Below are 20,027 nucleotides of genomic sequence, written 5' to 3'. Positions count from 1 at the left end.
TATAAGTCAGTAGTTGTGTTCACATGGAGCCTTTCATCAGACGAGTCGCCCAATCAGAATAAAAATGCCTCATATAACCTCCTCAATCAGAATGAACCGGATCGATCCGACTGAGGTTCTGTCAGAGGGTTTTGGCTGTTTAACTCTTTCATGATCCGGTCGATGGATAAAATCTCGTCATGTAAACTCGTTCTGATCACTTTCTGTGGTCGAACGTCTCGCCTCTCTGCACACGCTCACACATTTGATGTAAGTAACGTCAATTACGTTTCCTTTTTTTGAACGAGGAGGATCCGAATGGATGTTTGTTCTGAACCCGGGGCGACGGGCGTCATGTGGGCGCCGCGGCCCGTTTATATCAAGCGCTGACTCCGCCCACCCGGGCCGGTGTCAGCGTACGGCGGTGACAGTTACAAATGGAGCCGATCATCGCGGGTTCAAAACAAAACGTCTGTTACTGACACTTATGGAGTCGCATGTTGTGATGAAACTGCTGCTTCAGCAGAAACAACAGAGCCAAGCGGCTCCAGCTGTTCTAACATCAACATGTTAGAGATGGATTCTGTTCAGACTGCAGCCTGAATCTGGTTTTTGTCAGATCCAGATTGGAGTCAGATTGATTTCATCATGTCAGATTTCTACAGATGACCTCAGTCTGACGGTTTTCAGACGGTCCTGTTCATCTCTCACAGCGCCACACGATGATGATGTCACATCCTGAGCCAGAAACCAACATGGAGAATGAAACCAGCTGCTGGTTCTCGGTCCTGCGGCTGGAGGCAGACGATCCGGATCCATTCTGCATTTCCAGCAGAGCGCTGACGCGTCAGCCAGCGAGCGACACGAGACGTCAGCGGCTTCACTTTGCAGACGGAATTCAGCCAACCAGAACACATAGAAATACCAGGAGTGAATGCGAGCGTCTGATTGGACGGTTTGTTATCCGGTTAGCATTTCAACACCCGGTGGAAACGAGGTCGCAGGTTCCAGGAGCTTCTGGGAAAGTTCAGGTTTAATCTGAACCAACAGGATGTTCAGCAGCAGAAACTTTTCTTCTCGTTTTCATTGTGAAGTTTTTTGCGCTGCTCTTGTGGAAACACTTACATCACCGTCAGTTTGTCTGAACTGTCCAATCAGATCAACAGAAAGGCGGGGCTTCTGCAGCAAACAGTAAACATGTTGCATCAGCAGGAGCTGATGGAAACCGATGGAATTTGAGCTAATTGTTTTTATCATGGATTTTTACTGTTTATGATGATTGTATAATTTAGCTAAATCACACTGACGAGAGCCAGCAGCACAACAAACACCAGCTGGCTGAGTGACTGACAGCTGATCGTCAGCTGATCTCTGGTTGCCCAGCAACAACAACACAGAGACGCAGCAGGCGGCTCTGATTTGTGGCTTCAGCCAGAAAAAAACAGAGAGGCTTCTTCTGTTGTCCTGCCTTCAAACACCAGGAGAGAAAACACAAGCAGAGAATAAATAACAGAGAGAGAGAGAGAGAGAGAGACAGAGAGAGAGAGAGAGAGAGAGAGAGAGAGAGACAGAGGGAGAGAGAGAGAGCGAGAGAGAGACAGAGAGAGACATTGTGTGTGTTGTTTGATAGTCAGTACAGACACTGAGCTGTCAGAACTACTGCTGGGTGTAATGTTTCAGCACACACACACACACACACACACACACACACGGAGAAAACAGGTAAATCCAAGGCACACCTGTGCAATAATCATGCTGTTTAATCAGCATCTTGATATGCCACACCTGTCAGGTGGATGGATTATCTTGGCAAAGGAGAAGTGCTCACTAACACGGATTTAAACAAATTTGTGAACAAAATTTGAGAGAAATAAGCCTTTTGTGTGCATAGAAAAAGTCTTAGATCTTTTATTTCAACTCATGAAAAATGGGAGCAAAAAACAAAAGTGTTGCGTTTATATTTTTGTTCAGTATAGTTTTGTCTTCAGCTAGGACACATAGGAAGCTTCCTTTAAAGGTTCCTTGTTTTGGTTGATTTTGAAGGAAGCATACAGCGGTTCCTCAGGCAAAGCGGGAAATCCCACAATACCTTGCAACACCAGCACAGAAGAACCGTTACGTTACATAGTCACATGACGAAGGCTGTCTGTCTCCAACCTGTCAGTTCAGACGAGGAGCTGGTTAGCAAGCTTCCTAGGTAGGGAGCAAGGTAGGAGGAAGCGTCCTTCCCAAGGAGACAGAGGCTGGACCTGGTGAGCGTCTGTGGTTCTTCTTCTGGTTTTGCTCGTAACTTTGATCCAGCAGCGGAATTTCCAACTCCTGACTGAACGGAGCGCAGCGTTCGCTGGAGGAAAACCGGCTCATGGTGCGTTCAGGTTACAGAAGCTGTAAAACGTCTGCTGTACCAACGAAGAAGACAAGCGTTGCAAACTGCTGTGTGCTAGCGCTTACTGAGACCTGGCTAGACCCGACGGTACCTGACTCGGCTGTTACCCCAGCTGGATTTTCCATCTACTGGCAGGACAGAACTACGGAGTCAGGTAAACGCAGAGGCGGTGGGGTCTGCATTATGGTTAATTCTCGCTAGAGTTCGGATATAGCAGTGCTTACAAAACACTGCTCACCAGACCTGGAGCTCTTAACTATAAAAGTCCGTCCCTTCTACCTCCCTCGGGAATTCAGCTCCGCTATAATCACAGCAGTCTACATACCCCCGCAGGCGGATAAAACATTAGCGCTAGAGAACCTTTATGGACTGGAGAACGCTCACCCTGAGGCAGCTTCTATTGTTGTTGGAGACTTCCATAGGGCTAATATGAGGAAAGTTTTGCCTAAATATCACCAGCATATTAACTTTCCTACCCTCGGTGATCAGACTCTGGACCATTGTTATTCTCAACTACGGGACAGCTATAAACCCCTCCCCCGCCCTGCCTTTGGAAAGATGGATCACACTTCCATTCTTCTCCTCCCAACCTACAGACGTCTAAAACAGGAAAAAACGTTTTTTCGGGCAGTTCAACGCTGGAGTGAGGAATCCATTGCCACTCTCCAGGACTGTTTTGAAACCACAGACTGGCAGATGTTCTGTGTTGCAGCTGATGGGGACATTGATGAATACACAGACGCTGTCTCAGCCTACATCTCCAAGTGCATTGATGACGTCGTCCCGAAAGTCAATGTTAGGACTTTCCCCAACCAAAAGCCCTGGATTAATGGTGATGTCCGTGCTAAACTCAGAGCACGGTCCTCTGCCTATAGCTCTGGGGACCTGGAGGCCTTGAGGAAGTCCAGATACGACCTACGGAAAGCCATCAGAGATGCCAAAAGAGCCTACAGGGACAAGTTGGAGTCTAACTACCACAGTTCCGACCCCAGACGCATGTGGTGTGGACTGCGCTCCATCACAGACTACAAAGGGAGAAACAGCAGTGATGCCCAGCCCACCGCCTCTCTTCCTGACGAGCTCAACACCTTTTACTCATGGTTTGAGGCGAGCAACACCATCCCTAGTGTAAGGCTAGCAGAGGACCAGGACGACTGCACTCTGTCCCTATCTACGGCTGACGTGAGGAGAGCTTTTAAAAGAGTAAACCCTCGGAAGTCACCAGGGCCAGATGGCATTCCAGGCCGTGTCCTCAGAGCGTGCGCCGACCAGCTAGCATTTACCTCTATATTCAACCTCTCCCTGAACCAGTCTGTAGTCCCCACCTGCTTCAAACCAACAACCATTGTCCCCGTATCAAAGAAACCTTCCATCACCTGCCTGAATGACTACCGCCCTGTAGCACTGACCCCTATCATCATGAAGTGCTTCGAGCGGCTAGTCAGAACCCACATCTGCTTCTCCCTTCCTGACACCTTGGACCCCCTTCAATTTGCATACCGCCCCAACAGATCTACGGACGACGCCATCGCCCTGACAGTGCACACCGCCCTCTCCCACCTGGATAAGAGTAACACATATGTGAGGATGCTGTTTATAGATTACAGCTCGGCATTCAACACACTTGTGCCCGCTAAGCTCGTTCCCAAGCTCAGGATCCTGGGTCTTAACACCTCTGTTTGTAACTGGATCCTGGACTTCCTGACGGGCAGACCCCAGGTGGTGAGAATGGGTAACCTCTCCTCCTCTGTACTGACCCTGAGCACCGGAGCCCCTCAGGGCTGCGTACTCAGTCCCCTCCTGTACGCCCTGTTCACGCATGATTGTGTGGCCACGCGCAGCTCCAACGCCATCTTTAAGTTTGCAGACGACACCGCCATCCTGGGTCTCATCTCCAACAACGATGAGACCGCCTACAGAGAGGAGGTCAGCGCCTTGACAGAATGGTGCCAGGACAACAACCTCTCTCTCAATGTCTGCAAGACTAAGGAAATGATCGTGGACTTCAGGAAGCGACAGGGGGGGTCACGCCCCCATTTACATCGATGGAGCTGAAGTGAAGAGAGTCTCCTGCTTCAAGTTCCTCGGTGTGTTCATCAGTGATGACCTCTCCTGGTCCAGGCAATCGGACACGGTAGTAAAAACTGCCCAAAAGCAACTATACTTCCTGAGGAGACTCAAGAAGTTTGGAATGTCTGTCAAAACTTTCACTAATTTCTACAGGTGCACCATTGAGAGCATTCTCACTGGCTGCATTACCACCTGGTACGGTCGTCATTGAAATTTTTTTTTTTTCTTCAGACACGTGCAAGTAGGCAGGGGTGGAGAGAAAAAAAAATACTGGGAGAATCGCGAACCTGCTTGTGATTTCGAAGGTCGAAATCGAACGCTCATTTCGATCGATTTTCGATTTAGAATCGAAATCGTGACACCCCTAGGAAGCACTACCCACATCAACTTCATGGACTGCAAGTGATGTATGACCAGGAACATCCCCAAAAAGTGAGGGAAACTCCATAATCAGTGCCTTTACCTCACCTTGCCACTCAGGAGGCAACTGCCTTAACTGATCATCCAGATTTTCCAGCACCGCAGAATTTCCCAAGCGAGCACTGATCGACTCCACCTCACCAATGCCAGCATCCTCTGCCACAACCTGCTCCACTGCCGCACACACAGCTGGCTTCCTAGGCACAGTACTCATGGTACCATTTTAACAAGTTTACATGACACAACCTTGTCTTCTTACACCCTTCAGGAGCGCTAATGACATAATTCCTATGCCCCACCTTCTTCAAGACTGTGTAGGGCCCACGGAAAGCTGCACTCAATCCTCTACCACGCTGCGGCACAAGGGCAAGGACACCGTCTCCTACTGAAAACACACGGTCAACTGTTTTGCGATCATACTTCCTCTTCATATGGCCCTGAGCCTCCTGCATGTGGTCTCTAGCCACTTTACATGCAGACCACAGTCTGTCTTTAAATGTTGACACATACTGCAGCATTGTTTCTCCAGCTTTTGCCTCAAGTATCCTTTCCTTAACAAGTTTCAGGGGACCCCTAGCCTCATGACCAAACACGAGCTCAAAAGGGGTAAACCCTGTGGATTCACTGATTGAATCCCGCATGGCAAACAACAGAAAAGGCACAGCAGAGTCCCAGTCTCCAGGATACTGCGCACTGTAGGTAGGTTTTTATCATGCCTTTTAATGTCTGATGAGCCCTTTCCAATCCCCCTTGCGACTGAGGGTGATAGGCAGACGAAACCACCTGCATAATGCCCAGCTCACTCATTACCTCTTGAAAAACTCCTGCCACGAAATTAGTGCCTTGATCATGCTGCACCTGTTTGGGCAGACCAAACCTAGAAAAGAAACTTACCAGGGCTTCTATTATGGTTCTGGCTTTAATATTTCTTAAGGGGACACCCTCAGGGAAACGGGTGGTGACATCCATAATGGTCAGCAGAAACTCGTTCCCTTTCTTGGTCTTGGGCAAAGGGCCCACAGTCTATCACTACTTTACAGAACGGCTCTTCTACTACAGGTATGGGACGCATCGGAGCTAACGGCACCTTCTGATTAGGTTTACCCACCACCTGACATGGGTGACAGGAGCGACAAAACGCTACCACATCCTTATGTAGCCCAGGCCAGTAAAAGTGCCTCATGATCCTAGCCTGCGTCTTCCTGATGCCGAGATGTCCTGCCATGGGGGTTTCATGCCATAACCGCAACACCTCTTCTCGGTAACACTGGGGCAGTACCACCTGCTCAACTTCACTCCACTCTTCCGTGGCTGGTCTGTCTGGAGGTCTCCAGTTCCTCATCAACACCTCACCCTGTAGATACAATCCCTCTGCCATCTCTTTACTCTCTTCCAGAGTCACTGAAAGCTTTCTAAGGGAGTCTAGTGTGGGATCCTCTTTCTGTGCTGCCACGAGTGCATCACGACTAAACACCGGCAAATCACTGCCCCCACACATCTGAGCAAAAATGGTGTCACCCAACTCCACTGATTGTGCACTATCCTGTTTGTGTGCTCACATTCTCGGCCTGGGCTCCCTCACTTTCCTCCACACTAACTGAGGTCTCATTCGAACTCCTCCTAGCCTGAGAACGGGTTACGGCACACACTAGGAATGTTTCTGGATACTCCCTCTCCAGGACCCTGGTCTTGTCGACCTCACACGGTACCAGTGTCACCACCGGGGTAACCACTCGGTTCCCTGCCACATCATTTCCCAACAGCAGACTCACACCCTGCACAGGCAGGTCCGGGGCCACCCCCACCTGAGCATACCCAGTAAAGTCTGCAAAAACACTCGGTATAAGGGGACGGCAGTGTAGACACCTCCAAAACCTTTAACAGGCACATAGGCCCCCAAAGCTGCCGTCTCGGGTAGGTCAGTTGTCCCTGCCAGCAACACTGACTGACCAGAACCTGTATCCCGCAAAACTGTCACTGAAACCTCTCCTCCACCCTCTTCTATGGCAACCGACCCTTCTGACAGGAAACCTTCAAACATCTTGGAGCTCACATCTCCTGCAATCTCTGCATCCTCCTCACATACATTTCGACTTATGAGACTACATGGGACAGCACAACCACTATCCACTCTAGATGACTCCCTTCTCTGCAGCACTGGGAAACGAGACTTTATATGGCTTGGCTTACGGCAATAGTGACAGATAATCTCACCTAGGAAATGGGCTGGTTTTTGGGACCACCCACCTACGTGGGATCTCGGGACGGGACACTCTCCCCCACCGTTCTTTCCACCAACACCCCTCTCACCATCCACTGTTCCTCTCAGTTGACCACCAGACCTCTCCTGCCATGAGTCTTTATGGACTAACACATAATTATCGGCCGCCTCTGCTGCCTTTGCTACGTTCCTCAGCTCCTGCTCATTCAGGTAGGTCTGTAAAACCTTTGGCAAGCTTTGTTTAAACTGCTCCAGCAGGATCAACTCACGCATTTGCTGATAGTCATAAACCTCACTTGCGCGCAAAGCCATCTCCTGCTGCCGTGCGAAATCTACATAGGTCTGACCTGGTTTTATCCTGTCTGTCCTGAACTGTAGTCTATAGGCTTCAGGCACCAACTCGTACACTCTTAGCACTGCCTTTTTCACCTCATTGTAGTCATCACTTTTGCTTAGATCCAATGACACATATGCCTCCTGAGCCTTCCCTCTGAGTGCTCCCTGTATGAGCGTTACCCACTCTCTCTCAGGCCATTCTCTCTGTAGAGCCATCTTTTCAAACATTTCAAAGAAGGATTCAACATTTTCATGCTCAAACTTGGGCACAAAAGGCAAACATTTATTTACATCAAACTGTGCCTGCTGCTCAAGCCTACGAGAGTCAATAGCCATCCTAGCCTTCTCTTGTTCCATCTTCAGTTTCTCATGTTGCCTCTGTGCCTCTCTCTCTCTTACCTCATGCTGCCTCTGTTCGTCTCTCTCTCTTCGCTGCTCCTCCCTGTCCCTTTCCTCCTGATTACACTGAAGAAGAATATTATCCATTAACTCTGGCTTTCTGACATTTTCTGGGACCTCTACGTCCAAATATTCCACCAATTTCCACAATAGGGATTTGTCAAGTTTTACTAGCCGTGCACGAGTCACCTCTTCTGTCAAAAATTCCTGTGGCTCAAAATCTGCCATTTTGCCAACTTCAAAACATTTATTTGCCAGGGGAAAACTCAAAGGGGGGAGGGGGGGTCTTTCTCCGGACAGCAAACACGGTAAACACAACCACGGCGTTATATATGAGCTAAGAGCCAATCCAAAAACGACTTATTCAAAAGTAGCAAAACGATGAGCTAGGCGTACCACAAAAGCAACAATTCTAGGCTTACCCATGGGCTTACCACAGAAAGTTCAGACCTCAGCAATTACGACAATTGATACAAAGTGTCCACGCAACACCTAGGTCCCAGTCTAGTGCAACGCCGGCAAACTGCCAACAAGTAACCAATCTACATTATGCCACCACTATGTACACGCATAGTCTAGGCACACACTCGCACAACATGGACTATCCCCAAATCCACAATGTGTAAAACGATGCCAGACTACACAACTCAAAATCACCACCCGAACACAACAAAAAACTGCATAGTCGATCTGAGCCCCCAACTGTTACGACCCTAACGCCAGTCCACCAGTCTAGGGAACTGAAACCTACCTATTATCGGCAACCAAGTTAGCCTAGCGTCGTAACCTGGAACCTGGAACCTGACCCTGCATGTGTTGCTTACTTACTACCCTGTGTGGGAAACCTGAATTTACCTCGGAGGTAAAGGACGGAGTGTTACCGGGGCAGGGTGTCGGTTGGGCCGGGCTGGCGGTTCCTCCGGCTGGCTGCTTCACGGTCCTTGGCGGGTCATTCCACTGTATGAGCGGCCAGCTCTGGTCTTTCGTCGTTAGTTTAGTTTTATTGTGGTGGTTGTCCTTGTGAGAATGCGTGGCAGTCGATGATAGGAAACACAATTAGGCTCCTCTTGTGCGGGCTTCTGCGTCCATTTGTCCTTTTTTCGCCATGCCTTCAGACATGTTCTTCTAAAGCAAAAACTCTCTAGGGCCGGCCACGCCCACAGGTGAAACCACCTACTGATTGGCAAACTCCGCCTCCCCTCAATCAACATCAGCCTTTCCCTGCACCAAACCCTATCACAAACCTATCCTGCCTTTACCTTACCACCTAGAAAACATTATAAACGTCCTATCATAACAGTCCGTCTGGGTAGATTGGCTGCCATCTTGGAAATTTTGTAAAACCTTTGACAATCTTCCTCTCCTGAACCGTAAGTCCAAATCACACAAAATTTGGTATGCCTGCTCCATGCACATGCCCAAACAAAAATAACACTTTTTGTACTGATTGGGTAAAAAATGGCGGAGATATTAGCCAATGACAACACAGTACCAAATCACACATTAACAGCATCTACTCAAAAACTGTGACTCGGATTCTCTCCTGGTTGCTTGTGGACACTGATCACTGATTTTCAATAAAGTCACAGAACTACCCTACTCTCCCTTCCCTCTGCTCTGATTGGTCGGTGCTTCACCGCATCATCAGAAAGGAAAACAGTTGAAGCAGCTGAATTTTAGTTTGTAGCTGCTGACAGACAGACAGACAGACAGACAGACAGATAGACAGACAGGCAGACAGACAGACAGACAGACAGAGAGACAGACAGACAGACAGAGAGACAGAGAGACAGACAGACAGACAGACAGGCAGACAGACAGACAGACAGACAGACAGACAGAGAGACAGGCAGACAGACAGAGAGACAGACAGACAGAGAGACAGACAGACAGACAGACAGACAGACAGGTGAATATGTTGAACTTGTTGAACTTACCCATTGTAAAGCTTTGATGAAGCCCAGAGGGACTTTCAGCACTCTGAACTGACCTTGGGCGACCAACTGAGAGAGAGAGAGAGAGAGAGAGAGAGACAGAGAGAGAGAGAGAGAGAGAGAGAGAGAGAGAGAGAGAGAGAGAGAGAGAGAGAGACAGAGAGAGAGAGACAGGTATTCATTATTAATAGTTTTGTCATTGAGTTCTGAAAGACAGCAGACACACTGACAGCCTCTTCTATTAGAGATGCACTTTGCTATTCTATTCTGTTCTATTCTATTCTATTCTCCTCTCCTCCTGCCAGTCGACCTGGTTAAAGGAATATTCCACCCAAAAACAGACTTCAGTGTTTTCCATCACAGGATGTTGTAAAATGTTCATATAAGTGTTTTATATATATATATACAGTACATGTATACATATATGTTTTATTTCATAGTAGTTTCATCAGTTATGATCCAGACTAACTGGGTTTCCATCCTAATATTTTATGTAAATTATGAAGAATTGTCCTGAATTAGAAAAGCTGAAAGGAAACGTCACATTTTGCTAAAATTTGCTCAATATCACAAGAAGTTTTCATGCTTTTTGTTGATAGATTTTGTGATAAATATCGATGGAAACACATTCGTGGAATAAATAATGATGAAGTGACATTTTCCTGTAGTGTCCATCAGCCTGCAGAGATCATACATGTTGTTTCTAACATGTAAGTCTCATCCTGGTTGTATGACCGTCTTATGACAGACTGCAGGAAACATGAGCGACATCATCTGACACCAAAGAACAAGAACAGCTTGCCCAGCACCAATCAATAATCAATACTGATCCATTCTTGAAAGACTTCCTGCTGGATGTTTTAATTTGACGTTCAGGACGTCAATTTCTTCTCTTCAACCAGCTGATGGAAACTGAAGTCAGATTTTATTTTCTCCGATATTAATAAAAAAATTGCTTAAACTTCTCTTGGTTTTCTTCAGTTGGTTCACTGACAATGGGGCGGCTGTAGAAACCGTCCCTTATTGATGACATCACAGAACCAAAGAAAGGAAATCCACACTACTGCAGATTTCCTGTTTTTGGTTCTTGGATGAAGTTTGTTTGAATCTTTCCTCTCTGTATATTTTCTCACTCAGTCATTTATTATTATTTAAAAAAACATTTTGCTACTGAAAACATAAGTCTGTTTGTCAGGAACTTATATAAGAATTTTTATTCTCTCATTGACTCCCAATTATTTTTATCCGTTTTAACCTTTAACCTGACAGCAGAAACATGTAAATGATCTGTTTGCATTGAATTTACCTTTAATTCATAAATATACAGACAGACAGACAGACAGACAGACAGACAGACAGGTAGACAGACAGTTTTCTCTGTTCAAAGCAATGGATGAATATTGCTTCTCATATTTCAGGTGCCATGCCACCGTTAAATAACAATCAATTTACAATGAGAGAGAGAGAGAGAGAGAGAGAGAGAGAGAGAGAGAGAGAAGGGTTGAAATCTGATATTAAATATTCAGATGTCAGAATAGTTTATTTACTACAGAGTTTCTGTGGCAGCAGATACCAGACTCCACTAAAGCACCCAGGAAATCAAGCAATCAATCAATCAATCAATCAATCAATCAACCAACCAACCAACCAACCAACCAACCAACCAACCAACCAACCAACCAATCAATCAACAAATCACTCAACACCTATTGATTACTGCTGTGTATCCAGACTCTGCAGAAGGTCATAAATGAAATGTAACTTCACTCTCTAGAAGATAATAAATTTAAATCTGGCTGATTTCAGAACGATTATGAATAAAGATCAATAATAATCCTATGATCAGTTTAGGATAGGATAAACATCACACTAAATCTCCTATAGGAATATTATAGGAACACTAGGCTGTATTATAGGAATATTGATGCTGTAGGAGATTAAAAATACAGTAAAGTACAAAGAGTAGAACCACAGACACTGTCAGTCTATAGGAATATTATAGTGATAAATAGGAGATTAAAATACCATAAAGTACAATAAAGTCTCTATAAACTCACTATTGAGAATCATAGACACACTGTAAGTCCCTATAGTAATATTATAGGAATATTGTAGTGATAAATAGGAGATTAAAATAATATAAAGTATAACAAGGAGAACCACAGACAAATCCCTATAGGAATAGTATGGATTATATCATAGTGAGAAATATAGGAGATAAAAATACCATCAAGGATAAAATCATTTCAAACTGAATATTAAGAACCACAGACACACTATAGGAATATTATAGGGATATTATAATGATAGGCCTATAGGTGATGAAACATAATAAGATCACACACTGTGTGTCCCTATAGGAATATTATAGGACCTTTATAGCAATGTTATAGTTTATTATAGTGATAATTACGAGATAAATACACAATAAAGTGCATTAAAGTCTCTATGAACTCATTATTTAGCAGCACAGACACATTATACTGAATATTATGGGAATATATGGGATATTATAGGAATGTTATAGGTTTATTATAGTGATAAATAGTGAAAAAACACCATAAAATACAATAAGCTCATCGTAAACTCACTATTGAGAACGATAGACATTATTATAAATCCCTGTAGGAATATTATAGAGATATTACAGTGATTCTATAGATCAGAAATAACAACAGGGAACAGACACACTGAGAGGCCCTATAGGAATATTATAGAGATAAATAGGAGAAAAAATACCATAAAATAGACAATAATTCATCACAAACTCACTGCTGACACAAATACATATGGGAATATATTACAAATAGGAGATAAATATACTATAATGTACAATAAAGCCACTATAAACTCATTATTTCAAACCACAGACACACACTATGTCCCTATAGTAATATTATAGAGATATTATAGGAATGTTACAGCTTTATTATAATGCTAAATAGGAGATAAATATACCACAATGTACAATAAGGTCACTATAAACTCATTATTGAAAACCACAGACACAATCTCTGAAAAAACTCTGTCCGTCCGTCCGTCCGTCCGTCCGCATCCATTTTGCTCCTCAACGGGTCGGCCGATCAATCTGAAACTGCACGTGGGCACCGAGCACTGGCACAGGCAGGGACTGACGAGGCCGATTTTTCCATTTTCCAAAATTTACGCTGTTTATGCGCATCCCCGGAAGTCTGCACGTAGTTGTGGCACGCGCATCCCCGGGTATGGACTAGTACAGAATAATGTTGGAATATTATAGAGATATTATAGGAATGTTGTAAGGTTTATTATAGTGATAAATAGGAGATACATATACTAGAATGTACATTAAGGTCTCTATAGAACCAAAAGACACATTACAAACTATAATATTATAGAGATATTATAGGAATGTTACAGGTTTTTTATGGTGATAAATAGGATAAATATACCATAATGTACATTAAGGTCTCTATAAACTCACTATTGAGAACGATAGACAGACTATAGGAATATTATCGAGGTATTATCGGAATGTTTCAGTAATATTATCGATGCTGCTCGGGCTCCATTTTACACTTCAGACCGACCGGCCGCTGCTGAGCCGGGGGAGGAGAGCGGGTCAGCCCGGGAAACACACCGGACACACACACACACACACACACACGCGCACACACACACGCGCACACACACACACACACACGTACACGCACACGCACACACAGAGGCAGGCTGGCGGTGAATCCACATCCTCCTCTGGCTGCCATTTTACAACAACACATCCTCTCCTCCATCCCGACCCGCTCCATCACCACATACACACACACATACACACACACACACACACACACACACACACAAACACACACGCACACACACACACACACACACCACTCACTGTGTTTCGCCATGTAATCACGGGCAGAACAGACGGAATATTCACATTATTGTATTCAGCGGGCTGTTTTCGGGCCGCACACCAAACCTGGACCTCCTCCTGAAAACAACCAGTGATGCCGCAACACAGTTCAGATCGATACACCGACATCACTGCAAAATGAGCCCGGGTAGTGAATTTATAGCAGTATTATAGGAGTATTATAGAAATATTGTAGGGGTATTACAGGGATATTACGGTGTTTTTGCGGCAGATTGATCTCCGCGAGCGGAAAAACGGAGGCAGCTTCATGTCTCCGATTTCCCCCAAAATATTCATCGATAAAAACACAATATCTGTCGGGCTTTGGCTGTTTTGAGGTGATTTTCAGCTGATTTTTCGGTTATTTTCAGGTTATTTTACATCTCCATGTTTTCCTCCCTGTTCGCCCTGATGTGGCCCGACAGGGAAAACAGGATAACACTGACTGAAAGCCAAACACACACACACACACACACACACACACACACACACACACACACACCGACAGCGACAGACCATACTAATCAGATATCAGCGATTTACAGAAAATAAAGTAATAATAGTGTTTGTGTTCATACCTGGTTTACAACGTCCATCCTGCCGCCTGGTCGAGAGGAGAGGAGAGGAGATGGAGAGGAGGAGGAGGGGGAGGGGGAGGAGTGGGGGGGGGGGGGGGGGGGGGGCACACACGCACACAGAGAGATAAATAGGATGCTTGTTTCTATGTGCTCGTTATTTATTTTTTATTAATTTTAATTCATTTGCATTTAGATGCTCTGGTGAGACTGTTCATCTAATATTCATGAAATGAACTGAAATGATAGAGAGACACAGAGAGAGAGATAGAGAGAGAGAGAGAGAGAGAAATGCACTGTATTAAAAACACTATAGTACATTTTCCTTATGCAGTTGTATTTAAATATTCAGCCACACTGCTCATCTAATATTCATGATATTAAAGCAGATTGAACTGAAATAGAAAGACGCTATTAATAATAATAATATAATGACATAATTACTACACTGACTATTGCTATTCTATTGTATTTAGATGCTTTGGCAACATGAAAATACAGCAGATTGAACTGAGAGAGAGAGAGAGAGAGAGAGAGAGAGAGAGAGAGGCGGGGGGAGGGGGAGAAGCAGCTATTGCGTCATCGTGGTTGTAGGATGGAGCTGACGCGTGGTGATGATGATGAAGATAGTGATACTGATAATGAAGATGATGATGATGATGATGAAGATGATGACACTTATGATGATGATACTGATGAAGAAGATCAAGATGGGATGTTTTCTGTTTTCTGTATTCAGAAAAGACAGCGGAATTAATTAAATCCAGCAGCTGAATTAAATTGTATTATTATTATTAAATGTTTCTATAAAATATTTCTATATTTTCTATATTTCTATATAATATTTACTGATATTTAATGATTTTCTGTTGAATTCCCAGCAGTCATCTGAACTCAACTGAAGGAAAAAGAATGAGAGGTTAATTATGATTCATTATTATGTTAAATATGAATTATGATTAAATCTAAAATAACAAAAGTTTACTGAATAAACAATAGATCAATAGATTAAACTCTGATTTAACAAGAGAGAGAAAAGGTGACGAATTATGAAAATTCCACTGATAACAGAGGTGGGGACTCAAGTCACATGACTTGGACTCGAGTCACTTTTAGTTGCTTCAGACTTGCTGCATGAAGAGAAGACTTGAGACTTGACTTGTACTTTGATGACTTGAAAAGGTTTCTAAAGTCTTGACTTGAGATCTTGTGTTTATGTAAATGACTTAGATTGAAAGTTGAGCAAAGTCGACTTAAAAGTTGACACTTTTAAGTTTAGAGAGAGGGAGAGAGAGAGAGAGAGAGAGAGAGAGGGAGAGAGAGAGAGAGAGAGAGAGAGAGAGAGACAGAGAGAGAGAGAGAGAGAGAGAGAGACAGAGAGAGAGAGAGACAGAGAGAGAGAGAGCATCGTCCGATCCGTTTCCTATCGATCAGTTCTCCATCAGGTGGGGGAAGCTGAGGAGATGGGAGAGAGGCGGTTTCCATGGAGACCAAGCTGGTAGCATCCCTCCTGACTGATGACAGACAGACAGTCAAATAGAAAGTTGCAGTCCTGCTCCATTCAGTAGTTAGTTGTGTTTTTCTTCTTGGTGGATAACCGGCCAATCGTAGACGAGGTGACGTCACCTCCAGACAAAACATCAGCGGTAAACGTCAGGTTTTGGTGTCAGTCCCTCAGAATCAAAGAGCGAGGGCTTCTTTCTAGAGCCGCCATTTTGCACCGAGAGACGTTCAACAATCATACAGGGAGAAATCCATCGTAGAAGAGGAGAGAGACCAGTTTCTCCACCACAGGAGCAGGAGAGAGACCAGAATGCACTGCAGGAGCAGGAGAGAGACCAGAATGCACTGCAGCAGAGAGACAGGCTGCGGTTTGAGGAGGAGGAGACTCTCACTGGAAACTCTCAATCTCTTGCTCTGCCACTATCATTATCGCTTTCTCCACTAACATGTAAAACCCGACTGGATTTAACAAGTTCAGGCGAGTTCACTGGAGGTTGTTGAAAGGCATTCTGGGAAACGTAGTAAATCACTCACTGCAGTAGAAGCAGACGAGGCAGGCCGAGGGAAAAAACTAAATGACAACAGAGGAGGATCTGGGTGGATTTTTCCTTTGGATCCACTTCAGTCAGAAGGACAGACTGAGTGGAAACAGAGAAGAAGAAGAGAAGAAGAAGAGGAGAAGAAGAAGAGGTTTGTCTGCAGTGCTTCGGTCTGATGAGTCAGCTCTAAACTGATCCGCTCTGCTGTCGCCCACACAGTCTGCTCACAGGAAGCAATGGAACAACAGATGAAACTGTAATGAAGTGAAGCTGCTGGCTGAACTGGTGGAAAAAGCCTTAAAGCTCAGTGTGACTCTGGTTGTCTCTTCCATGATAAAACCCCAAAATCAGTGATTCTGTGATCTGTTGCTCCGGTAGAGGAGACTGAAGAACTGAACAGGCTGAAAATCACTTCTAGCACATAAAGGAACGCCGACACAGCAGATTCTGACAATATATTAAAAAAAAAAACGAGTCCTGCTGCTGAATTGTTTTGAAGTGAATCTCTTTCTTTATGTTTATTAAACCTTTCAGTCTGAACAAGTGGAACACCGAGATCCGGTCGGAGGAAACTTATGCCGATTGAACGAAGAAAATAAAATGTTTACCAATAATTGTAAATAGGCAAAAAAATTGTGGAAGACAGGACTTTGACAAAGCAGATTCTGACACAGAGGTGGGGACTCGAGTCACAATTTGAATTGTTTGAGCCTTGACTTGACTTGAGGAGATGGAATCGGTTGTGAAAAGAGCGGTAGGAGTTCAGGCCGTCCAACATGAAGAGAGGGGGCAGGGGCGATGCTGCTGATGACGGCGAGTTGGGAGGCGTTGATGAGGTCGGCTACAGAACGGTTTAAATGTTGAATATTGTGGCTGAAAATGGTGGAATTGGATTTGGATCTCTGTCTGCATGTGGGGCTGAGAAACGAGAAAGAGAATCAGCAATGGAGTTATATATATAATTATAATGGAGTGATACTAGGTGATTGTAGTTTGGTATTAGTGGCTGTTTGGTGATTCCCAGCTGGAGGTCGCATCACTACATGACTAACAGTCTCTCATACAGAGAAACATGAAGAGGAAGAGGAGGAGATGTGGGCCAGGCGTTCCCCTCAGCGAGCCGCAGGCTGACGGACAGATGTGAGGACTCCAGTCCAGATGTTCAGCCTCTAATTAGTTTCTCTCTAACCTTTATCCATCCAGAGAAGGTTGGACGTTGGACGACGAGCGTTCGTTCCCTTCTTACCTCGGGTTCCCCCGGGCAAGATCAGCAGGGGAAGATCAGGTCAGTCAGGTGAGACGAGGAGGAGAGAGAGGTCGATTCACACGTCTGTTTTTCAAAGGAAAACTCCCTCTGCTCCTCTTCACCGTCTGATCTCTTCAGTCTGTGATGTTCAACACATTCAGCAGTTATTTAGTGATGAAGTGTCATTTACAGTTTAGGTGAACCCACTTTCCCTCAACCTGCCTCATCTACTTCTACTGCAGTTAGTGATTTACTGCGTTTCCCAGAATGCTTTTCAACCTCCAGAGAAGAGGCGGGAACTTTTTGCTTTCAATCAAACATGGGAGTATGGGCAGATAAATATAACTAGCTAGCTTATTAGTTCATGAACACTGAACTAATTAGCTCAAACCCCAACCTGTCTTGCTGCTGCATTGCATTCTGGTCTATTTCCTGTGACTGTGGGTGGACAAACTGGTCTCTCTCCTCTTTAATCTCACTGTTTGGTGCAGCAGTGGATGGAGCTGCGTTCAGCATCATTTAGAGGAAAAAAGACATTTTTCTGTGACAACAGTGTCATTTGGAACAAATTTTAACACTCCATGTTGTTAAACCTGCAATAAGCTTCAAACCAATCCTGAAGCTAATGTTGCTGTGTGGAGATTTCATTGAGACATAATGATAGAAACCAATATCCAGCTTTGTTGCTGTTTTCACCTCTTTTCTAAAGCTTGTTGTCAAAACCCGGACCGACTCGAAGCTCCTCCCGCTCCATTCAGCAGCTTTTCATTTTTTTAAAACTAGTTTGTCTCCTCCCTCGCTGTTTAAACGCAGCGCTCTCCCCCTCCCATCCCTGAAGAAATCTCTCATGATGGCGGAATTGATGAAGCGAGTGAGTAAACTTGTTAAACTAGTAAACTTGTTAACTTAGTAAACTTGTTAAACTAGTAAACTTGTTAACTTAGTGAACTTGTTAAACTAGTGAACTTATTAAACTAGTGAACTTGTTAAACTAGTGAACTTATTAAACTAGTAAACTTGTTAAACTAACTTGTTAAACTAGTAAACTAATAGTAAACTAGTAAACTTGTTAAACTAGTGAATTTGTTAAACGAGTAAACTTGTTAAACTTGTTAAACTAGTGAACTTGTTAAACTAGTGAACTTGGCTTAGCTTAGTTATTAGCATTAGCACCGTTTGTCCTTCGGGGTTCTGTAGTCCAGTATTTTTGCTGTGGTTTATTTACAAATGTGTTGTGGTTTCTGTTGCCCTCTAGTGGTCGGAAAATCGCTTATTACAGCTTTAACAATTCATTAGTTTTTGTAAATATGAAATGTAAGTGATTGTATGTCAGACGACTCCATTCAGACAGACAGGAGTCTCGTCTTGTTACCAAGACGGAGCCGACTGAACCTACTTTCCTTAAAGACACTTTGGAGGAAACTACAGTTACAGCTCAAAACAAGGAGACAAGCTTGTTCCTGATTGGTCCAGATGAGAGGAAATGTGTTACTGCTGCCTGGTTTTCACTTATTATTATTATTCCATACAGACAGTAAATCTCACTGACAGATCCTGATCAGCAGCTTTACCTGACAGTTTGAATCCTGCAGGACGTCCGGATGATCGGTCTGTCTGGAGGAACAGCTGACAATAGAACAACAGTGGAACAAAACGGAGCAGAATAGAAGAGAATAGAAGCCAGGGGTTACTGCTTTAGCTGGTCAACATGTTGGGAACAGCAGGCTGCTTTCATTCTGTCACATTCTCTATTACAGAATATTAGAAAACTATTGAACAGAATAAAGTGGGACAAAACTGAATACAGTAGAATACAATCGAAAAGAACTGAAAATAATAGAAGCGAATCGAACAGAGGAGAGATTGAAAAACAGGATTCAGCGTTGATTATTGCAAACCAATATTCTTCATTTCACTGCAGCTTTAATAAACATTTAGGAGGCACATTTTTTTTATTTTCTGTGTTTATTTGAGGTAAAGAGGGTTTGGACAAAGCTGTGATCGTCCGTCTGCTGTCAGAGACTTTCATTATCAGTTTATTGTGTTAAAGTTGCGAGTTGTGGACAGTTTGTGAGGAGGATGAGTGGATCCGGGCCGGAGCAGCGGGACGGTCGGAGTGAGAAGCCCTTACAGCAGTTTGCTGGGAAACTGTCGAATTCACAGGAAAGAAAAACATTTGATGAGGGAATCACAACTGACAGATTCAGACGAGACGAACGACAGACTGAGCAGAACACAGTCCGCTCTGTCTGCACCAATAAAAAATATCAAACATCTGAAAAAAAGACGAGTATTTGGTCAAACACACTCAACAAACATCTCAGTTCCTTCCATTGAATAAAAAAAAGACAATATTTAAAAGAAAGAGACAAACGTCGTGATCTTGGATTCAGGAAGTTCAACCAAACACTCAGCAGGTTCCTTTTACATGACTGACAGTAGATTCATTAAAATGTTCAATGAAGAGGGTAAAAATACAAATGAATGACATTATAAGTTTAGTAAATAGAAACTTTAACCC

General features: G+C 44.2%; 1 protein-coding gene across 1 annotated transcript in view; it reads right to left on the bottom strand.

The window, feature by feature from the left end:
- Window positions 1-14,239, bottom strand: part of LOC139926422 (synaptophysin-like) — a 21,578-nt gene extending 7,339 nt beyond the window's left edge. Inside the window, 2 exon segments of the mRNA XM_078282365.1 lie at window positions 9,749-9,814; window positions 14,222-14,239. Of these exon segments, the coding sequence (XP_078138491.1) occupies window positions 9,749-9,814; window positions 14,222-14,239 (84 nt within the window).
- Window positions 14,240-20,027: the final 5,788 nt, after the last annotated feature.

This window comes from Centroberyx gerrardi, unplaced genomic scaffold, assembly GCF_048128805.1.
Source record: "Centroberyx gerrardi isolate f3 unplaced genomic scaffold, fCenGer3.hap1.cur.20231027 Scaffold_90, whole genome shotgun sequence".
In the NCBI taxonomy this organism is placed as follows: Eukaryota; Metazoa; Chordata; class Actinopteri; order Beryciformes; family Berycidae; genus Centroberyx; species Centroberyx gerrardi.
This window is presented reverse-complemented; position numbering and strand designations above follow the sequence as displayed.